Source organism: Oryzias latipes, chromosome 20 (genome assembly GCF_002234675.1).
Source record: "Oryzias latipes chromosome 20, ASM223467v1".
Taxonomy (NCBI): domain Eukaryota; kingdom Metazoa; phylum Chordata; class Actinopteri; order Beloniformes; family Adrianichthyidae; genus Oryzias; species Oryzias latipes.
The window spans coordinates 2,511,539-2,532,021 of NC_019878.2; the positions used below are offsets into that span (position 1 = coordinate 2,511,539).

At 45.9% G+C, this 20,483-nt stretch overlaps 2 protein-coding genes across 4 annotated transcripts in view; both read left to right on the forward strand.

The window, feature by feature from the left end:
* LOC105353610 (hemicentin-1-like) overlaps positions 1 to 20,483 on the forward strand; it is a 703,897-nt gene that overhangs the window by 282,688 nt on the left and 400,726 nt on the right. The window lies entirely within an intron of this gene.
* The window catches only part of LOC105356645 (disco-interacting protein 2 homolog C), a 66,734-nt gene that overhangs the window by 1,133 nt on the left and 45,118 nt on the right, over positions 1 to 20,483 (forward strand). For 2 of the 3 annotated variants that reach the window (XM_023950032.1, XM_023950034.1), the window contains exons 2-5: positions 15,618 to 15,680; positions 16,119 to 16,223; positions 17,847 to 17,972; positions 19,574 to 19,870. In XM_023950032.1, the coding sequence (XP_023805800.1) occupies positions 15,618 to 15,680; positions 16,119 to 16,223; positions 17,847 to 17,972; positions 19,574 to 19,870 (591 nt within the window). The remainder of the gene's footprint in view (positions 1 to 15,617; positions 15,681 to 16,118; positions 16,224 to 17,846; positions 17,973 to 19,573; positions 19,871 to 20,483) is intronic. The other variant, XM_023950033.1, reaches the window with a different exon arrangement.

Consider the following 20,483-nt stretch of genomic DNA (forward strand, 5'->3'; position numbering starts at 1 on the left):
GGGCCACTCAGGTCCGCGATCCCGTCCACTACCGCTGTGCCTTTGGGCCCGAGCAGCAGCGGAGGAACGGGGGGGGGGGGGGCACCCCCATCCCTCCCCTCCCAGAAAAGCCTTTCATCTGCTCTCTGTGGGGTTCTTCAATCACAGCAGCACACCCAGTTCTGCTCACATGCAGCCCACCTCACGCAGGAGGCCCGGGTCTGCTGTTGGGGGTGGGGGGCATCTTTTATTCATGCAGGCTGAGGCGGAAGGCCTTCCTGGCTTCATGTGGGAGCAGGATGCTGCTGGATGTGAGCATCAGCTGAGCTGGTCGGAGCTCAAACTGCCCTACAGAGCACATCGGTGTTCGGGGGGGGGTCTCCGGCATGAACACAGCACATTCTGAAGCAAATCCTGAATAATTCAGCAACAGAGACGGTGACGGTGAGGAATCTGCAGCTTCAGTCTCCTGAGAGCTGTCCAGCTGCAGCCCGGCTTGGATCAGCACCCTTCTTCATGGAAGCTGTTGTTTCTGCCTCTGCGGCGACACGCTCAGCCACTCACAGCCACGCTGCTCACAGCAGAACCCGCCGCTTCCAGGTGTTAGTGATGATGGAAACGTTGGGAGGAAGAGTAGACGTCAGCGGCGAGCGTCAGCCGCCATGACGCACCTAAACCTCCAGGTGTGAGTGACGGCCTGACACTGCAGTGTGTGTGTGTGTGTGTGTCAGTCTGAGCCAGTGCCTCATGCAGATGAAACTCTGTGATGGACTACATCTCTCCCTCAGGCTGAGATGGAGCAGAGGTTTGCTCGCAGTCACAGACGCCGGTTCTGAAGAGGTCCAAACCGTCCGTGTTTCTGACCTGAGTGTAGTCCTAATCTCATCTGAGGGGCAGGGCCTCTGCTCTGACGGGTCGCAGCAGGGGTCTGTCATCAAAAAGGAGATGTTGGGATGCTGCTTCTGTCCCAAACAGGCAGAGGGTTCTGCTGGAACCAGAACCGTCCATAGCTGCTGTGCATGTGCTGCACAGCAGCTTCTTACAAGGACAAAAGTCTTTGGTGGACTTTTGCATTGATGGACGACGTGACCTCAGTCCGGTTGATCTGGCAGCAGAACCGCCTCCCTCCACCTCCTCATGTCCGTCACACACCCCGGCAGGTGAAGATGTGGAGCTGTGTTGATGTTTGGTTTTGGACTCGGTTCTGGCTCCTGTGGACTCTTGGAGAATCCAGTGTTCCTCATGGAAGCAGCTCTGAGTCCATCTTAGACGGTTTCAGTCCTTTTCTGGCTGGCAGAGGAAGATCAGTTTGAAATGTTTTAACCCGGAAGGTGCCTTTCATCTTTTGAGGGTGAACTCAGCCAGTTTAAATTCCCACTCTGATCATCTTTTGATCTGTTTTCAACGTGTTCCCACTGGTCTCTTAATAAAGATTATGTCGTTTTTAGGCTCAATAAAAAAAAGAGGTTTTCTAGGACCTAGTTTCTGCAGAGCGGCAGGAGTTCATTAGAGATTCACCTCTGAATCTAAAGATCTCAAGTGTTGATGCAGAGTAAGCCTGCCCCCACATCCTATCATCCATCTGTTTACACATCATCTGTTCCTGATTTACAACAATTTGAATAAAGAAATACTCAGAAACGCCATTTTAAGCTTCATTTTCTGTATCCATTATTTAAAAAAAAAGCCACAAGAAGATGTTAAAAACATCATTTTCTTTGGAGTGGGTCTATAAAGACAGAGAAACTTTATAAACTTTTGAATTGTTTTTCTAGTTTATGACCCACCGACACGACAGGAAGCCTTTCATCAACATTGTGTCGTAGAAATACTCCAATTCTGTTTTCATAAATGTCACCTGTAGAGCCTTGTGTTCCATCATCAGCCTACTTTTAGAAGGCAGACTAGATTTTGGAGCTGTCCTCAGCGAGGTCAGAGCTCCTCAGCGAGGTCAGAGCTCCTCAGCGAGGTCAGAGCTCCTCCCAGCATCCTCTCCTCAGAGGAGCAGAGGCGTATCGGAGCTGCAGAGAGAACCTCCGGCAGGCGGCTTTGATGGGCCGAGCTGCAGCGGAAGCTTCTTTCTTCGCCTTTGAGACGTGGATCCACCTGTTTATCTGATGAAGTCAGCGATCAGCTGAGCTCTGCAGAGGAAGCTGTCTCCCGCTGCTCCGCTTAGTGTCGCCTGCATCACATCCTCCCTGCTCTGACCTGCAGGCTTCACGCCGCCGTTCCTCGGCGCTTTGGAGCATGTAGTGGAGGTTCTGTAGCCGAGCGGCTTGGAGACGACAGAACCTGAGCTGCACTGCAGAGAATGTAAATGCGTTTGAATGTAAAGTCTAACGAGGCTTTAGTCAGGAATGAAGTGAAGCTGAGTTTGGATGATGCTGTCATTAAAAAAAAAAGTTTCACCACTAAAAGAAACGCTCAGAGTCTGGAAATTAGAGACTATTACAACAGAACTGCAACAAACGTTCTTTGAGGTTCTGCACTGCAGTTTTCCTGGTCATCATTGCAGGTCTGACTCTAGTGTTCATACATGCAGCAGTGTTTACATGCCTGTGTGGCCTGAAGCACTGCCTTGTCAGGTCAGCTTTGCTCATTCTTCCCTCGCTGCAGATGCTGCAGACGCTGCAGATACTGCAGATGCTGCAGATGCTGCAGACGCTAGACCAGGGGTCCGCAACCTTTACCACTCAAAGAGCCATTTGGATCAGTTTCCCACTAGCGGTGTTAGAAAAAATAGTTTTGCGGAAATATTGTGTTAATTCATTTTGCCATACTTGTATTTATTCAAAATGATGTCAGGATATTTATTTAAGTATTTATTTGAATTATTTTTGAGTGTGATGTTTCCTTTGATCTTTTGTCCATTTTCCTCAACCTTGAATAGATTCTCTGTCTTGTTGTGGAGTCTAAGCCCCGCCCCCGCCTCTCTACCTGTTCGTTGTTTTCCCCCACGTGCAATCGCCCCCCCCCCCCCCCCCCCCCCCCCAGCGTGTTCTACACAGACAGCTCTACATACAGTCATCATAGCAGACAGTTGACAGGATTGCCGGGGCGTCCTATATGTAATTAATTTACACGGAAATGGGTGGTTTTAGTCTAGGAAAATCAAACTGGCTTTTTTTGGGGGGGGGGGGGCCTTTATGTGTCCCCTAAGAAATCACCACTGACTGTCTTTCCAGAAAACGCCATCCCATAACAGACTCTGGTCGGCGTTCACAGCTGCAGACGAGCACCCTACGCGCGTTCACGCTGCTCTCTTACTCCTGCCCGCTCGCCCTACCTGACGGTGTTAAAGGCACCACGACAATCTGAGAACATGATAGTTATTTTACTAAACCACAGAGAGCCGCAGGTCGCCGACCGCTGCACTAGACGGTGCAAACTAGGACTTCAACGATTCACCACAATTCAGTTCAAACCTCAACTTTTGGATCCTGGTTTTGTTTCGGTTTGATGTATGAGTTGTGCAGATGGTGAAGACGCGGCAGATGGTGCAGACACGGCAGATGGTGCAGACACTGCAGATGGTGCAGACACTGCAGATGGTGCAGATGCTGTAGATGGTTCAGATGGTGCAGACACTGCAGATGGTGCAGACGCTGCAGACACTGCAGATGGTGCAGACGCTGCAGATGTTGCAGACGGTGCAGACGCGGCAGATGTTGCAGACGGTGCAGATGGTGCAGACGCTGCAGATGTTGCAGACGGTGCAGACGCGGCAGATGGTGCAGACACTGCAGATGGTGCAGACGCTGCAGATGGTGCAGACTAGCAGACGCTGCAGATGGTGCAGACGCGGCAGATGGTGCAGACACTGCAGATGGTGCAGACGCTGCAGATGGTGCAGACGCTGCAGATGGTGCAGACGGTGCAGACTAGCAGACGCGGCAGATGGTGCAGACACTGCAGATGGTGCAGACGCTGCAGATGTTGCAGACGCGGCAGATGGTGCAGACGGTGCAGACTAGCAGATGGTGCAGACGGTGCAGACGCGGCAGATGGTGCAGACACTGCAGATGGTGCAGACGGTGCAGACTAGCAGACGCTGCAGATGGTGCAGACACTGCAGATGGTGCAGACGGTGCAGACTAGCAGACGCTGCAGATGGTGCAGACGGTGCAGACGCAGCAGATGGTGCAGACACTGCAGATGGTGCAGACGCTGCAGATGGTGCAGACGGTGCAGACTAGCAGACGCTGCAGATGGTGCAGACACTGCAGATGGTGCAGACGCTGCAGATGGTGCAGACAGTGTGCGTGGACTGTCCCTGTTCTTTGCTTATGTGCAGATTTCACTGAGATAATAATTCTTTTGCTTTCAAAGCAGACAGCCAAGCACCTTTACATTTTCCCATTGATTATGTTTAGAATTGAATCCCTTTTCCACTCATCCCAGGGTCACAGTGCACCAAAGATCATCTGAATTCTAGCTGAGTGAAGGAAGGTCAACTGTTGAGTGTGATCAGAGCATTCATTACTGCAGGTCCAGCCGTCCTGTGCTTGACTGACAGGAAACTGAAGCTTTGAGCTTCTGCCTGGACACTGACAGAAACCTGAACAATCCAGCAGATATGGACTGAAGTGAAGACGCTTGTAACTGAGGAGCAGCATAACAAAGATGGAGGTTTACCCTCAAGGCTATTAATCTGGAGGATCATTGATTGCAGTCCACCTCCTCTGATGTACCAAACTTTGGGCGGACAAGTTTGGAAGTTCTGTCCCCCATGTGAATCTTGTCAAAGTCGTCCCACTAAAGCCCTCCCACCCAAAACTCCTGGAGCTGGAACAACATGGTTCTCAGCGTGAATGCTGCTGCAGAGGAAAAAGCTGAGAACAAAGCTTAAATGTAGATATTTTTGAAGCAATCCCAAAAACCACTGCCTGCAGTCAGAGCAGACGTTCCCGGTTCCATGCCCTCTGCGCGGTCCAGACTCCAGGACCGGCAGGAACAGAAATGCTTGTGATGTGAGCTGGCATGGAAGATCAGGAACCAGCAGGCAGATGATTCGCATGGTAAAGAAAAACCTAAAGGTGCAGGATAAAGCAGGAGAGCATTCTTATCATGAATGATAATGAAAATGGGCTCAAACTGGTGTTGGTGGATGCCAGTGCAGGCAAACTCATGCCTCTCTGGGACCAGCATAAGCAGATGGCAGAAAAGAAAACACGACAGCGCTTCCGTCTCTGCCATTTCCATCCACACTGCAGCGGGACAGCTGATGGATAATGTGGCTAAATCTGGTTTCCGGTCCGGACGGGGACAAACCGGTGACAGCTCTCTGCGTGATGCGTCCGTGCTCTGAGAAGCTGTCAGTCATCTGTTGTGCTGCCTGTTCCAGATGACGTCTGTGTCCATCACTCATCCACAGTCCGCACAGATCCACTGTGGGCTGCCTTGGTGGGCGTGTTGTGTCATTTCAAAAGCATTCAGATCCACTGAAGAATCAATGCTCGAACTGAGCTGAAGGTTCGCCATCAGCCTTCGAGGACGGCGGCGGGCCCGCTCTCCTTCGTCAGCCGAAACGGCGTGTTTTAGAGGATGTTGGAGCTCAGGCATCTGTGGAGATGCGGTGCAGGGTTTTAAAACCTGTAATCTGATATGCTCTTGAGCATTAATACCCAAGAACATGCTGTTCTTCAGAGCTCCACAGGCAGCACCGAGCTCTGCTGGATCAATAAACCGTTCAGACTGTTAGAGCAACAAGACGTGTTCTAGCGTCGCAGCTTCCTAAATGCAGCACAAATGCTCAAAATACCATCCATAACGTCATTCTGCCATGTTTTCACTCCTGGATCAGAGAGCTCATCTTCTCAACTACAACCCAACAATCCACAGACATTATGGTCACGTCTGATCTCCCATCAGCCCCTGCTCAGTAAAGCCTAAAGACAGTATTGTCACAGCATTTACGGAGAATCCCACTGCAGCTGCAGTGCTGTGCCTTTCTGCTGTAGAGGGGGGTCTGGAGACTCCTGCAGGGGGGTCTGCTCCTGCATTCGCTGTCAGTTCCTGTAGGTTTTGGGTCCAAGTGTCAAAGGGTTAATCTTCCCAGCATGCACCACTGCGATCAGTGAGGCAGAGGGTTTGCCGGTTCCTGTAAGGGCTTTGTTTACAGTGCTGTATCTTTTATTCTGTTAAACTGTCTGGAAGTTCTGATATTCTGGAGCTTTGTCGTTCTTCACATACGGTATTAGGTTAGGTTGGGTTAGGCTCACATGCTTTTCTGAGAGAGAGGGTCTTGAGGTACTAAAATCGGTGCCTGTACCACCAAATTCAGGATTCTTTGAAAAACTGGCTCCGTTATACGGCTTCTTTCTGCAGAAGCATTGAGTTCTTCCACAGAGGTTTTTGGAAAATTCCTGGATCTTTTGGTAAACTCACTGATACAGTCATGCTGTGTTGTCTAACTGCGCATTTGGCCTTGGCCCCGGCATTCAGGGATTTCTTCCGTTTCTTTGAATCTTTGATGGTTTTCAGATGAATTGCAGACTTTGCAGTTTGGATGGATAAATGGTGTCGACGGGTTCTAGTTTTTCCCGGTGAAGCTTTCTTAGCTGTTTATTGGTTGGTTGTTTGGTCTGAAATGTTCTGGAACCTGCAGCTACATCACATCTAAAGTGCTAGCATGATTGACATTGATGATGTTGTTTTCATTGATTCAAATTGGAAACGTTCGTGAATTGGGTTTTTTATTTTCTGGAATGCAGTAATTGCCTTTTCTTGAAAACACGGCAGAGTTGATTCAGAAAATGTCATCAGTTGTTTGTCTGACATCATAGAGACCAAAAGCAGAGGAGAAATGTTCCTGTGAGCAGGTTTTGTAGTCTGAATAATTTGAACAGGGAGAATGTGACAGGAGCTCGTAGCTCTCATCTGTCAAGAATACTCTTATTTTTGAATAAATTTAAGTTTAATAACATCATTTCAGGAAGTATTCATGAAATGATGCTTCTAAATCCTCTTTTCTATTGATAGTGTTGAGGTTAGTGAAGGGAACAGAGGTAGATCGCCGTAAACAGCTGTTTGTGTTCTGAAATAGAAAAATGAACTCGTGGATCGTGTTTGTGTTGATGAGGCGCTCTGAGCTGTCAGTTTGGATTCAGAACCATGGAAAGAGCCGTTTTCACTTTGTCATCTGGTGGGGATCCAATTAGGCCTGTTTGGCCTTTAGGGTCATTGGAGCTGCTTTTTTTGAGTCTGTGCTGAAAAGATGAATGGAGATGCAGCAGAGCCGTCAGTGCTGCTGAAGTCATTGGTCCGTTTTTGGGTTTAACGTTGGCCCGAATGCTGGATCAGCTCTGCAGAGGCCCATGAAGCTCTGTGTCTGTCTGTCTGTCTGTCTGCATGACATGAGTGTGTCTGTGGATCCATGTGTCCCCTCCACTGTGGACGAATGAGTGGCAGAGCTAAAGGACTCCATGGTCCCACAGCCCAAGGTCCCCTGAGCGTGACGCATGCAGCACTGCAGCTGTGTGTGCGTGGGCCTGCTGGAGGTACGTTTGGTTTCCATGGCGCTTGGTGGGTGGACTGGCTGTGCGACCACGATCGGAGACAGAATGCAAAGAGCAGGAGATGGCTGCACAGATGTTATGCCCTGAACTCTGATCTGTTTCTTTCATTCAAGAATCCATTTGTAGTAGAACAGCTGCCATCATCAAAGTCTCACAGTAGTCATGTAGTTCTTTTCACACCAAACCTTCTCTCAGTCAGCATCAGGACTTTGAACCTTTTCTCTCAGGGCTCTTTGCCATGTAGTGGTTTCTATATCTACTCCTCCATGTGAAGTTAGTGGATAGTTCTTCAGAACTGTGGTGGTCTTCGGACAGCAGGAGTCTTTACGTTCTCTAACTCTATGATGTCAGCGTTTGCCTCCCAACCTTCATCTGAGGGGAATCCTTCAGAAGTAAAAAACCTGGAAATAATCCACACTGGCTAAAGACTAAACCCTAAAAAGAATCTTTTCATGAGGCTGATGTGATTAGAGCGTCGTGAAAAGGACCGTTTTCAATTTGATTTCAAATCAGAAGTTCACAGTTTAATTCAACTTTAAAACCATTCATTTCATTTCATTCACCATATTTCATTTTAATCTTTAAAAGTTTTGTTTGGTAAGAAAAAACAGTTTTCACCTAAATATTCAGGAGGAAATTAGGATGACTTTCAATGAAAACCAACAGAACATCAGTAAATAGAACAGATTTACAGATTCATTACTGTCATTATTCATTCACCTTCTTCTGTTTGTTCCCTTCCGGGGTCACGGGGCTGCTGGAGCCTATCCCGGCCACTTGTGGGCGAAGGCAGGGGGCACCCTGGACAGGTCGCCAATCAGCCGCAGGGTGTTGTAATTATACATATATATATATATATATGTTATAAATAAAGAAATAAAATATCCATCCTGTCTACACCTCTGTTTACTGAAGACACAGCAAAGCATTATGGGAGCCGACATTTCTGCTGTGATGTGGGTTTGTTAAAGTCAGAGACGCTGATTGACTCCGTGAATGGCGTAATTGCAGACCTAAGCTGCCTGAAACAAAGTGTCGACGATGTCCAATGTCAGGGTCCAGCGAGTCAGTCGTCACGTCGGAGAGTCCCTTCTGAAGCGCGCCCTCTAAGACGTTCCCGTTAAGTCACAAAGCATTTAGTCGCCATGAGCACGATAAATGTCAAAATGATGGGATAATTGTTGCCAGATTTCAGTCCTTGACATTTTTGTCACTGCGTTGTTCCAACACTCCTCTCAAAGCCGAGCTCTTCATTTGTAGCAGCTTGTAAATGTCAGGTCTCAACATTTGTTTCATACAATCAGAGAGGAATTGACCTGAACTGCTGCTGAAAGGAGGAAACAACAGTTGCTGTTGGAATCTGGTGTTCACAGATGTCTTTACGTCAGAGAGGCTTTGTCTTACTACTGCTAACCAGATTACCCTTAAAACTACAGCTAGTTTGTCCTCCTCTTTTTGCTTCTGTTGCCTAACATGTTCAGCAGAAGCCTCAGCTGCATGGAGCTCATGGGACCACTTCCCACCTTCCACATGCATTTCTGTTGGGAATGTTTCGTGGCCGAAGATGAAAAACTCACAATAACATTTGCTGTTCTGTTTGTTCTTGGTAGAAAGTAAATAAAGTATTACAAAAAGTACACACTCTACTTTCATGTATGTTTCCATCCAAACTCACACTTTTTCTTGGCCTGTACTGTCATGGGACTCTTGTTCACTAAAGTGGCCCCCAATGATGGCACAGGAAAACGAAACCTGCATCTCCAGCCTCTGGCTGTGAAAAACAAACTGCATCCACTGCTCCCCTCTACAATGTTGGGATGCATGATGTGTCAACCCATAGTTTTTAATGAAGGACAAACAACAAAAGTCAAATAAAGCTGTGATGGAGCTGAAGACAACACTGCTTTCTCTCTTTAGCTGAACGTTGCTGTTAAAGTGTTTAAAACATGTCGCTCGATAGAACAGGTGATGATGCTGAGACTGATTGTATAAAGCTGTTCTGGCCTGAAGAAAGTTTCTGTGAGTTTGTTTGAATGTGAAGAAACTTTTGTTTGTATTTGCCTTCTACAAACCATGAAAACTCATAGACATAAATCTTCAGGGACCAAAGCTAGAGATTTAAATGAGCCCTAAAGGATGGCTGTCATTTCTCTCTGACCCTTTTAAGTAGAAGTTCCACAGTGTAGAAGATGTTTCTACAAAGGCTGGTGCATAAAAGAAATAACTTTTTACCTGACACTTTGCAGACACTTTAGGAAGCATTAAGTCAGCATGAATCGTCAGGAAAGGACCAGCTTTACATTAGCTTCAACTTTTTCACTGAGATGTGTTTTCAGGAACAACTACTACACTAAATGAATGTACATTTCTAACAGAAATACAACCAGTGCTGGTGGGATGGATGGATGGATGGATGGATGGATGGATTTATAAATGGATAAATGGATGGATGGATGGATGGATGGATGGATGGATGGATGGATGGATGGATGGATGGATGGATGGATGGATAAATGGATGGATGGATGGATGGATGGATGGATGGATGGATGGATGGATTTATAAATGAATGGATGGTTGGATGGATCTGAGTTTGAGCGTTGTAATAACATAAGGAAGGATGCGCTCTCCATGGTGCTGATTTACCTGAACGAGTCTTTTTTTCTGCACCTCCACAGATCATTTCTCTGTTTTTCTGCTCACTCACAAAATGATTAAGAGTGTGAGACAGTTGTGATGTCTGTGATGATGAGTGTGTTACAGTTCTAGTGTGAGGATTAGTAACCTGGACCGAAACAACACATAGGAATAGTGAAAGAAGGTGAAAGTCCACCAAAGAACTGAGTGAGATTACGGCAAATGAACCAAAAAACAGATCCAGAGTTGTGTAAAAAAAGCCACTGAAGTGCTGCTTCATTCTGTTTTGGAGGCTCTGCGCTGCTCCTCACTGAGCTGCAGCTCTTCTTTTTCACGGGAGCTCACATTCATCCAACAAATGAGCTTCCAGTTTCAGGGAAAAGCGTTCAGTAAACTCTGTGTTGGAACATTTGCTGCTGTGGTTTGTCCACTTCCATTCATTGTGAGTGGAAACCTCTGACAGAGTCAAACAAACTCCTGTCAGTCGGACGCATTTTGCAGATTATAAGATGATTGAAAGTGATGGGATGATTTGCTAAACTCTTGTCCACCCATGCAAACACCTCTGCTGATTTCTGATATTTGAGTTTATTTTCAGTTTAGGAAATGGATTTTATCCACTACAATTTGAAATAAATCAAATCTCTTTCTGTAGAGACTAAACATTCATCTGAAGTCAGCAGAGATGGGAAACTTTCATAACCAGGAACCTGAATCCAAACAGAAAGCTGCTCTGAACAACCATCCTGATAACATCACGATGATCAATTTTTTGCTTTAAAATTTGCTGGAATATATAAATTATTGTTGCTATAGTAACCATGTCGATTGAATTGGTAAAACAGGGATCACTCGTGCACAGTTTGTTTGTTTGCTCTTTAAAGTGTTTGTCCTTCTGTCTTCACGGAGGACGGAAAAAGACAATGAAGTACCGGTGATTGTTTTTTTGTGTGCCTTTTTTGTTATCTTTGACACCAAATGAACTCAATTGTAATTTGCATCAGACATGAATGGTTAATGGGAAAAACATCCATAGCTAATAGGGATGTAATAAGTGTATGTTAAGATTCTAGGTCAATATGAGCGAAGCTGTTAAGAGAGGAAAATCTGACAGACAGAACATTGTTTTCATCTCCATCCCCATCGATCCTCGCTGCAGCTGAACAGCTGATCAGAAGGGGAGGGGCTAAGACGGAGGGAGCCGTTAGGGACAGGCAGAAACAGCCATCGGCTCTGGCAGGTACCATCAGCCCGCCTCCCAAATCCAAGATGGCCGTCTCGTGCCTGTACCAGGAGAACCGTTGCTAGGCAACTCCTCCCTGTTCTTTTAAGCTGCAAGTGGAAGATGGCTTCTCCCCACGGACCAAGTGTGTGTGAGACGGAGAGAAACAGGAGAACAAGGAATGCTGTTACACTGCAGCTGATCGCACACAGACTCACACACACAGACTCACACACACAGACTCACGCAGACACGTGAACAGAGGATATTGGACCCAGATGTTCTGGCCGCTGTCCTCCATCAGGTTATGAAAGGCAGATTTTCTGCTCTCTTCAAAATGGGGCTGCTTCTTTCAGTTTGCTTGATAAAAACATGAACATCTGATGCTTGTTCTGTTTATTCTTGCACTGTTTTTAGACTCACAGCAGCTCTGACTCCGTCCCTGCTGTGTTGTCTTAATCCATCGGTCTGTTAGCATGTCTTCCATTCATGAGAAATGACTCAAAAACAGGAGCATGCTCAGTGCAGGCTCCTCCTGAATGTTGGAAAACAGAAGGAGCTGTCGTTGAAGTCAATCTCAGAGGTTTGGACTGTAATTCTGCTTCCTTCAGTGACATGTGGACGCCTGAACCTGGAGCACAGATGCAGCATTAAGTCTGCTGTTTGGAATAGACTCTCGGGGATGGAAAGAGAGGCTCTCGGATAGAAGTCCATCATCCTAACTGCAAAAAACAGAATCTGTGTTTAAGGTCGCCTTCATCTGTGCTGCTGTCCCCACCACAAACACTCCAGTGACCCTCATGAGTTTACAATGCAGTCCTTCATTACAGACATGCTAGTTCAGTCAGTCCTGAATAAATGATCCTGAAGCAGGATACTCTGCGTCTGTGGATGAATCTGCTGCTAAAAATAGTCCTGAAGAAAGACTTTTTCTCTGCTGTTTAAACACAAGTCTGCAGCTGCTCCATGAGTGCACTTATGGAACAACAATTCACTTTTCATGGGTGTCCTCCTCACATCCGTTTACATTCTGACACCTCTGTGGAAAAATACACGCTTAAATCTGCTTAAAAACTTTCAAGCTTTTAAAGTAGTAGCTCTTGTTTTTTTAAAGTACACAGAATTTCTTTAACGGATCTTTATTTGAATTTATGTTAGAGAAATTCAGCTTTGGTTAAATGAAGGACTATGGGATGTGCAGCAGAAGCAACACTGACTGGGTTTTTGACTGCTCCCTTTAACAATTCTGAGCCTCTTTATGGTAGTTTGTCTTCCAATTCAATTCAATTAAATGTTATTTCTATAGCCCAATATTTACAACAATAGTCGTCTCAATGGGCTTCATACTGGTAACTGTAATAAACATGAATCATAAAAAACATAAAGTCATAGAATTCAGTAGGAACATTCTAAACAGACTAAACTAAACTGGGCATCCCTGCCCTACTCCCTCATTCTCGGTAAGAAAAAACTAAGGACAAACCTCAGGGGTGTCCACATGAAGGAGGGATCCTCCCCCAGGACGGACAGGCGATGTACCAGCTCTCCCCCATGTCCTGATCAACTCCAACGTTCCTCTCTGCTGCTCCAGACTTCCTGATCCAAACCACAGCTCCTCTCTGGATCCTCTAGATCTACAGAGATCCGTCTGATCTTCTGCAGAAACCTCCTCAAAGCAAACCTCTGAGGTTCTGTCTCTGCATGGAACCATCCTGCTGCTCACAGATGTTCACTCCTGACCTTCAGCTTCCTCTACTCTTTCCCATAATTCACTGGGACTCAGCAGCTTTCGTCCTGTAGTTTCTCCGCACGTTTCCCTTCTTCTTGAAAATGGAACCAGAACTCTTCTCCATTCCTCGTCTTCATCTTCCTCTCCAAGATCTTGTCAAACAATCCAGTCAGAAACTCTTCTGCCGCCTCTCCTAAACTCTTCTATACCTCCACAGGTATCTTGTTAGGACCAACTGCTTTTCCATTCTTCATCCTCTTCTTCCTCACTTTATCTTTGCTCTTTCCTGCTCCACAGCAGCTCCTCCTCTTCTCCTCTGTGTTCTCTAACCCCCAGAACCCTGTATGTCAACAGTATAGTTGGTGGTTGCGGCAAAGGGATCTCCTTTGAATATTTGGATCACCGCGCTGATCAAAAATCCCACACCGCCACAGCTCGATTAGGAGGGAGAATACAGAAATGATGTCCTTAGCAAGTAAACAAGTGAAGAAATCAGCAAGAACGCTTAGGGGTTGAAAATCCCCTTGAAGGTTTAGGGAGACCATGTGACTAAAGCGTGAGACGTTAAATCTCTTAAGTTGAATGTAGTTCATACGTCTAAATGAAGTGGGCTCCTCTTTTGGACGTGTCATGCTCCATAGGATGTTATCAGACTCTGGCTGTCAAATAGGAATCCATAATTGGCAAACTGGTGTGAAGCCGTTTAGGAGCATCTAATTGGGACAAACAAGGACACATTAGCTCACATTAAGCCTGCTGTGAGGTCCCGAGGGTGCTGCGATTGATAGATGTTCTTGTTTATGTTGGTTGAAGGAGGTTGCCATGGCAGCGGACCCCACCCCCTTCCTCTTCCACACTGACCTCTCTGTCTGTCCTCCACTTCCTCTGAGTCCATCTCGCCTGGAAGGATGGCGGTGATGCTGTCTGAAGCAGGACTCTGGGAAGCTGCTGTTGGGGGTTTGTGTATTAATGTCGTCTAATAAATGCTTTGAACCAGTAATGAACCCACAAAACATTCTGACACTAACGAAAAGCTCAAACAAAAGCAAAATAAAGTCTTTTCATGCATTCTGTTTTACAATTAGAGACACAATTTAGTCAGGAATGAAATATTCCTAGCACTGACATTTCTGCTCAGTAAACCTGTCTTCATAGAAATGCTAAAATGATATTATGGTTTCCACTTTTACCAGAATCACAGAGCCTGGATTCATATTGACTGTTCAGAGACTGAGAGGCTGCTGAAGCTGACAGACCAGCATGAAACTGTTCCTCCAGTAAAAGATCATTCATCCTCGTGTCAGAATATTCCATTAAGAAGACAACTAAAGCAGAAAAAAGCAGTCATTGCTCCAAGAGCTTCAAATAATCAGCTCAGGAGTTTGACACTGACTGAAAGCTTCTTCAGGTTAAAATCAATGTCAATTCAATCATTGATTGTTTTGATTAAATATCTACTATTAAACAAAATGCAAAAATGGTTTTGAAAAACAGCTAGACATATAACCAGAATCTACCTTCAGCAGTGGAACCAGATCCTCATTCTGCATTTGAAAACAGAACATGCCTTACAGTAAAACACTGATGTTGGCGTGGACCCCCTCCTCTTTAGAAGTGTTGACAAAAAGGACGTTTGTATCGGTTAACCCTAAGGAATCATATGCTTCATCTTCTGCTTGCACACACCTCTTCCCTGTTTTCCATCCCGCTCTGCAGTTCTGGAGCCAAAGTCCTCCACCTTCTCCACCTCTGCTCCCTGTAACCTCCCCCTTCCTCTGGAGTTCCTTTCATTCACACACAGATTCTCCGTCTCGCTGCCGCTGATCTCCATTCCTCTCCTTTCCAGAGCAAACCTCCACCTCTCTAGATGTTCCTCCACCTTTGAATCCTCTGTCAGACCTACAGAACATCTCTGTCTTCCAGCTCTCCTCCATCTTCTTCTCTGCTGCTCCAGACTCCCTGATCCAAACCACAGCTCCTCTCTGGATCCTAGATCTACAAAGAGATCCGCTGATCTTCTTTGTTCTTCTGCAGAAACTGTCTCTGCATAAAACCATCCTGCTGCTCACAGATGTTCACTCCTGACCTCAGTCCAGCTTCCTCTGCTCTTTCCCATAATTCACTGCGGTTCTGTGAAGATTCCCGTCTTCCTGGTTTTTGGAACTGTTGACGTCTCAGTGAGCCTCAGAAGAGTTGGATGAAGGATGTTCTGCTGCAGCTTTGCAGTTGATCAAGAGCTTTCATTTACACTTCTTCTGTTATTAAACAAAAGAAAACCAGTCATTCAAGTGATTTTCCAGCTTCCCATCTGAATCCACCGTGAACGGCCCTGATCCACTCATTTTCTTCCCATTTTCACTGGTCATCAGTCATGAGTTTGTTTTATTTTTGTTCCCATTTTCTCTTTAATTAACAAACACAGTCATTAAAGACTGGGAGAGACAGAGGAGGCCGGCTGTCCGGACCCATAACCCCCCCCCCCACTGCAGCCTCCGCTGGCTCTCTCATTCTATTTATTTCTATCTGTTTGCAGGAGACATCACTCAGAAGGGTTATGAGAAGAAGAGGTCCAAGCTGATCAGGGCAATTACTGGAGGTAATTTAGCAACCTCTGACCCCTCCACACCCCCCGTCAGATTGAACCCCCCCGCTGTCAGCGGATGCATCTGCGGCTGCAGATGCCGTCCTCGGGGTTAGGGCTCCCTGGAGCTCAGCTTGGGCCTGCTCCTCTAAATCCGTGTTGGCTAGAGCAGCAGTCGCTCCTGCACAGCTCGCCACGTTCACCCGTCATGTCCTACAGGAGGGAAAGATCACCAACACTCCACAAAACGCCACATTTTTAAAGTTTCATTTGATTATGTTTTATCAGTTCAGAAAAATAGACTTTTTCTGCCAAATCCAATCACCTCCATGTTTGTGTTTTTTCTTTTCCGCGCTCTGTTTTTGCTTTTGTCCTGTGAGTGCTGCTCTCTCTGCATACATGCATATATGTGTGTGTGTGTGTGTGCGCCTGCTCACCTGCCTGCCTCTGTAGGTATGGAGGGGCCCATGTCTCATCGGGCCCCGCTCGGGCCTCCTTCTGCCGCCCGTTTCCACCGGCGGAGAACCTCTGGCACCAGAGATGAGCGCTACAGATCAGGTAGGACAACTTCACCGTTTCTGTATCAATCAATCAATCTTTATTTATATAGCGCTTTAACATCTGCCAGACATCCAAAGTGCTGCACAAGTATAAATACGATAACAATAAAATCATCAATAAAGGAAAACACTTAAAAAAAGCCTAATTATCATTCATTAAAAGCCAATGTAAAAAGATGAGTTTTTATCAGAGATTTAAAATCATTTAAGGTTCGGTTAGAGGCAACAGGCAGGAGGAGAAACCGCCTCTAAGAATCCACGGATTAAGCCTGTTGTTTTTGTTTGCTTGTTTCCAAAATGTATTCTTTTCATTTCTGTCTCTTCTTGTGAGCAGCGAGCCGCTCACAAACTGAACTAAACTGTAAGGAGACTAATGTAGAGCACAAGAAATCAGTCCAAAATTTAGAACCACATTGGCAGATTTCTTTAAATAAGAAAATGTGGTTAGAAAATGGTCTTACTGAGACTTCTTAGTTTCCTAAAGTAAGATTATTTTGCTATTATCAAACATTCCTGAATCAGGGGTCTTTTTACTTTGCAAAGTAGAGAACTGTTTTGAAAGCCATTAATCTTAGTTTATTCTTACAGCTGGTTGAAATGCTGTTGTATTTGTTTTTAGTCTAAGCCATTATCAGAGGAACTGCATTCTGTCTGTCTGAGACAATCCTGTCCTTTTGAAACTACATTTCTTCTCATGCTCCATCATCTGGAGGCCTTCTAGCTCCTTTACCACCTTTGGGGTATTTGGGACATATTTTGGTGTTTGAACTGAAATTTAGATCTTTAGATCTGACGTCTATAAATTACTCACAACTGAGCAAAGATGGTGCTAAAAATGTTTTAACGCAGTATCTTTGCATTTTGATTCAGTAATTACATTCATTTGATGTCTAATGGTTCTGTAGGTAGAAACCAATGAGAAAAATGAAGATTATAAAGAAATGAAACTGGTAGTTAACTAACAGATGTGTATTATGATTTAATTAGAGACTCTTTCAAATGTAAAGATGGGCAGAGGTTCTGCATTCTGTGAGAGTTCATTAAATATGATGGAACACTTTAATATTCCTGAAAGTCTTCGTAAATCTCATCATCATCATCATCAGAGCAGAACTAACGATTCAGAGAAAGTGGAGGAATCTCTGTGTGTCAGGAACACCTTGAAGTAGCTTGTCGGGCACAAATGGAGGGTTTGTGATGAAGACGTTACAGAGTGATCCTTCCAGAAACCAGAGACTCTTCTGCAGTCCAGAGGATCAATATAGCGGCGATCAGCAGTTTGACCTGAAAGCTGAAAGTTTGTAGTCAGACAAACAAAGTTCCTGATCTTAGTTTTTTTATGGAAACTACAATCAGTTACTGTAAAACAAATAGCAAATACTCCTAAATCCCAGCTTTTAAATGCATTAGTGAGAAAAATAAACAAATGTCAGTAAAGTTAGTGGACCCGAACATCTCAGCTGATTCCATCTGAAACATTTGCTGGTAATTCTCACACTGAATGTTTTTTTGTTGAGCTGCAGCTAAACTGACACGAATGTAGCCTGAAAGCCGCCGTGGCTTTCAGGGCGGGGCCGCATCCCAGTCGAGCGGCTGCGTGAATGCCATGCGTGTGTTTCAGACGTCCACACGGAGGCGGTGCAGGCGGTGCTGGCGCGTCATGTGGAGAGGAAGATGGCCGTGCCCATGCCCTCCAAACGGCGCTCGCTGGTGGTCCAGACCTCCATGGATGCATACACTCCTCCAGGTGATGGCGCTCTCCTCCGCCACTCCTCTGCTCCTTTGTGTCAACGCAGACGGTGGTTTTCCTTTAACACTGACATCCTTGAGCAAATCCTTTTAAAGAGACTTTTAGCTACAAATGTGCAGATTTTCAGGAAGACATAGGCGACATCTCACCACACTCCTTTCCTCAAGTGAACACGGTTTTCCTTAAATCTGACCCCAGTGGGCCCAGGCAGGAATCTGCTTAAAGCTCCTCCCTACAAACTCTCCAAAATTCAGACATGCACATCCTGAGGAATGCAGATCCACAGATTTACACTTGAAGAAACCACAGAGTGAGGCTTCTGCCAGTCATCTGGGCCTCAGAAAGGAGGAAAACTGTCATCAGCAGCTCTTCAGTGTTTTGGTCCTTTGCAGTGAAGCAGAAAGAAGCGCCGCCGTTACCTGAAAGCGTGAACTCGTTTGTTTGGTCACATTAACAACGGATGTCTTCGCTTTAGTGCTGAGTCATTTTAATGAAGACTTGGAATCGTTTGCTTGTCTAGCTTGTAGAAACGTACTGAGTGGACGTGACAGCAGACTCACACTCTGGCAGCTCGTTGTGCCCCATCCTTCGTGATCATGTGACCTGCTGGAGGCCACCTGACCTTTGATCTGTTCTGTCTGCAGCTCCTGCAGTTTGATGTCTTTAAAGGAGCTAAAACTGCATTAACCCCAGATGAGAGAGGACACCGTTTGGTCTTCATGGAACTCTGATGCTAAGACAGAACTAGCTGCAATTATTACTTGATCCAAACAGTAACTGTGTTAGTAACTGAATTACCTCAAAATTAAAGGAACTAGTTACATGGAAAAGTAACTACTCTGTGATTGTAAATTCTTCTGGAAGTGGAAATTTGTATTTTCTGAGCAGTTTTCACAAATCAATAGAAAAAAATATCAAATCAAATAAAAAAGATTACGTAGAAATAACCTTTTTTCCTCCGTAAATATTTTGTTCACAACAAAAGGAATCCCAGACGGCTGGCCTGGAAAACATCTGTACTGATGTTCTGGACTCCTGTACCAAATGAATGTTCACTGTGATCATGGGTGTCAGAATCCAGGCCTCGAGGGCCGCTGTCCCACATGCTTTCCAACCATCCTGCCATTGAAGCTCCCTATTGGCTAAACTCCCCTGATCCAGGTAATCAGCAGCAGAAAAGGCAATGGGTTCTGGAGAACAAGCAGGAGGCCGAGTCATCTCTGCCTCGAGGCCTGGAGTCTGAAGTCTGATGTCTGGAACCCTAAGTGTCGCTTTCTAGGACATAGTTTCTGCAGAGCGGCAGGAGGTCATTAGAATCTCACCTCTGGGTTGTGAACGGGATCGCTGGTGCACAGTAAGCCAGGGCTTATTTCCCATCATGCCTTTTGTATTCCGTTAGCTTACAGCCCTTCACAACTCCAAGCTAACGCTAGCGGTGCTAGCAAACATGTTGGATCTATCCAGATGTAGACGAGGAAAATGAACATAATGAACTTTTCTACAGTAACTAACCAGTGACTTGTTACTTTAGTTAGTTGTTGTACAGACCTCTCTGTGGGAATACTTCCATTAACGCTACTGTGGCTGACCCCCCCCAGGCCTGTCCCCCCTGTGCTCAGACTCCTCGTCGGGCTCAGAGGAGGAGGCGGGGCAGGGCGACGACATGTCCAGCGTGGAGCACTGGATGAGCCGGCCCTCCCAGCTAGGCCCCGCCCACCTGGGCTCCACCTCCTCCTCGTCCTCGTCCACACAGAGCGGAGGCAGCGGGAACGCCGGGCGGCTGGCCGACTCGCTGGCACACTCCCACCTGTCACACCTGGGGCACACACACCTTGGGCACGCACACATGGGCCAGGCGCACCACCAGCAGAGCCACCTGTCGCAGTCGCATCACGGTGAGAAGCTCAGAAGCTGTGGTCAGTGAACGTCTCACAGACACAGCGGAGACCGAGTTTTGGTTTTCACACGTGCCTTTACCAAACTTCCAAATCAAATCATTTATTCTAGTGTAAAGTGAAAAGTCTCAGCAAAATCCAAAGTTGATTCTGAAAAAATGGGCTGTGCAGATCTCTGTCTTATCACACAGCAGACCAGGAAACAGTTTTTTAAATATAAAAACCTTTTCAACTCTGAGGGATTTTGAAAAGACGATTGATTTTGTTATTTAAGCAGGCTGCCCCGGCAGATTACTCTCCTCTGTCTGCACATCGTTTTTTTAGAATTTTTTTTAGAATTTTTTTAGAATTGCATCAATCTGTTGTTATGGCAACAGGAGGGGTTACCATGACAGTGCTGGAATGAGCATTGCTAACAGAGTATTTGAATGCAGTTAGAATGAGATCTGATCCAATCACCGCTGTTAAAATGCTCACGGAAACATATTGTCTCCCCTATTTATAGAACAATGAGAACCTTAAGATTTAAGTTTTATTTTAATAAAACGTTTGGACAGAGTAGCTGCGGTCGTGTTTTAAATCAAATCAAATCAAATCAGCAAAAACATACCAA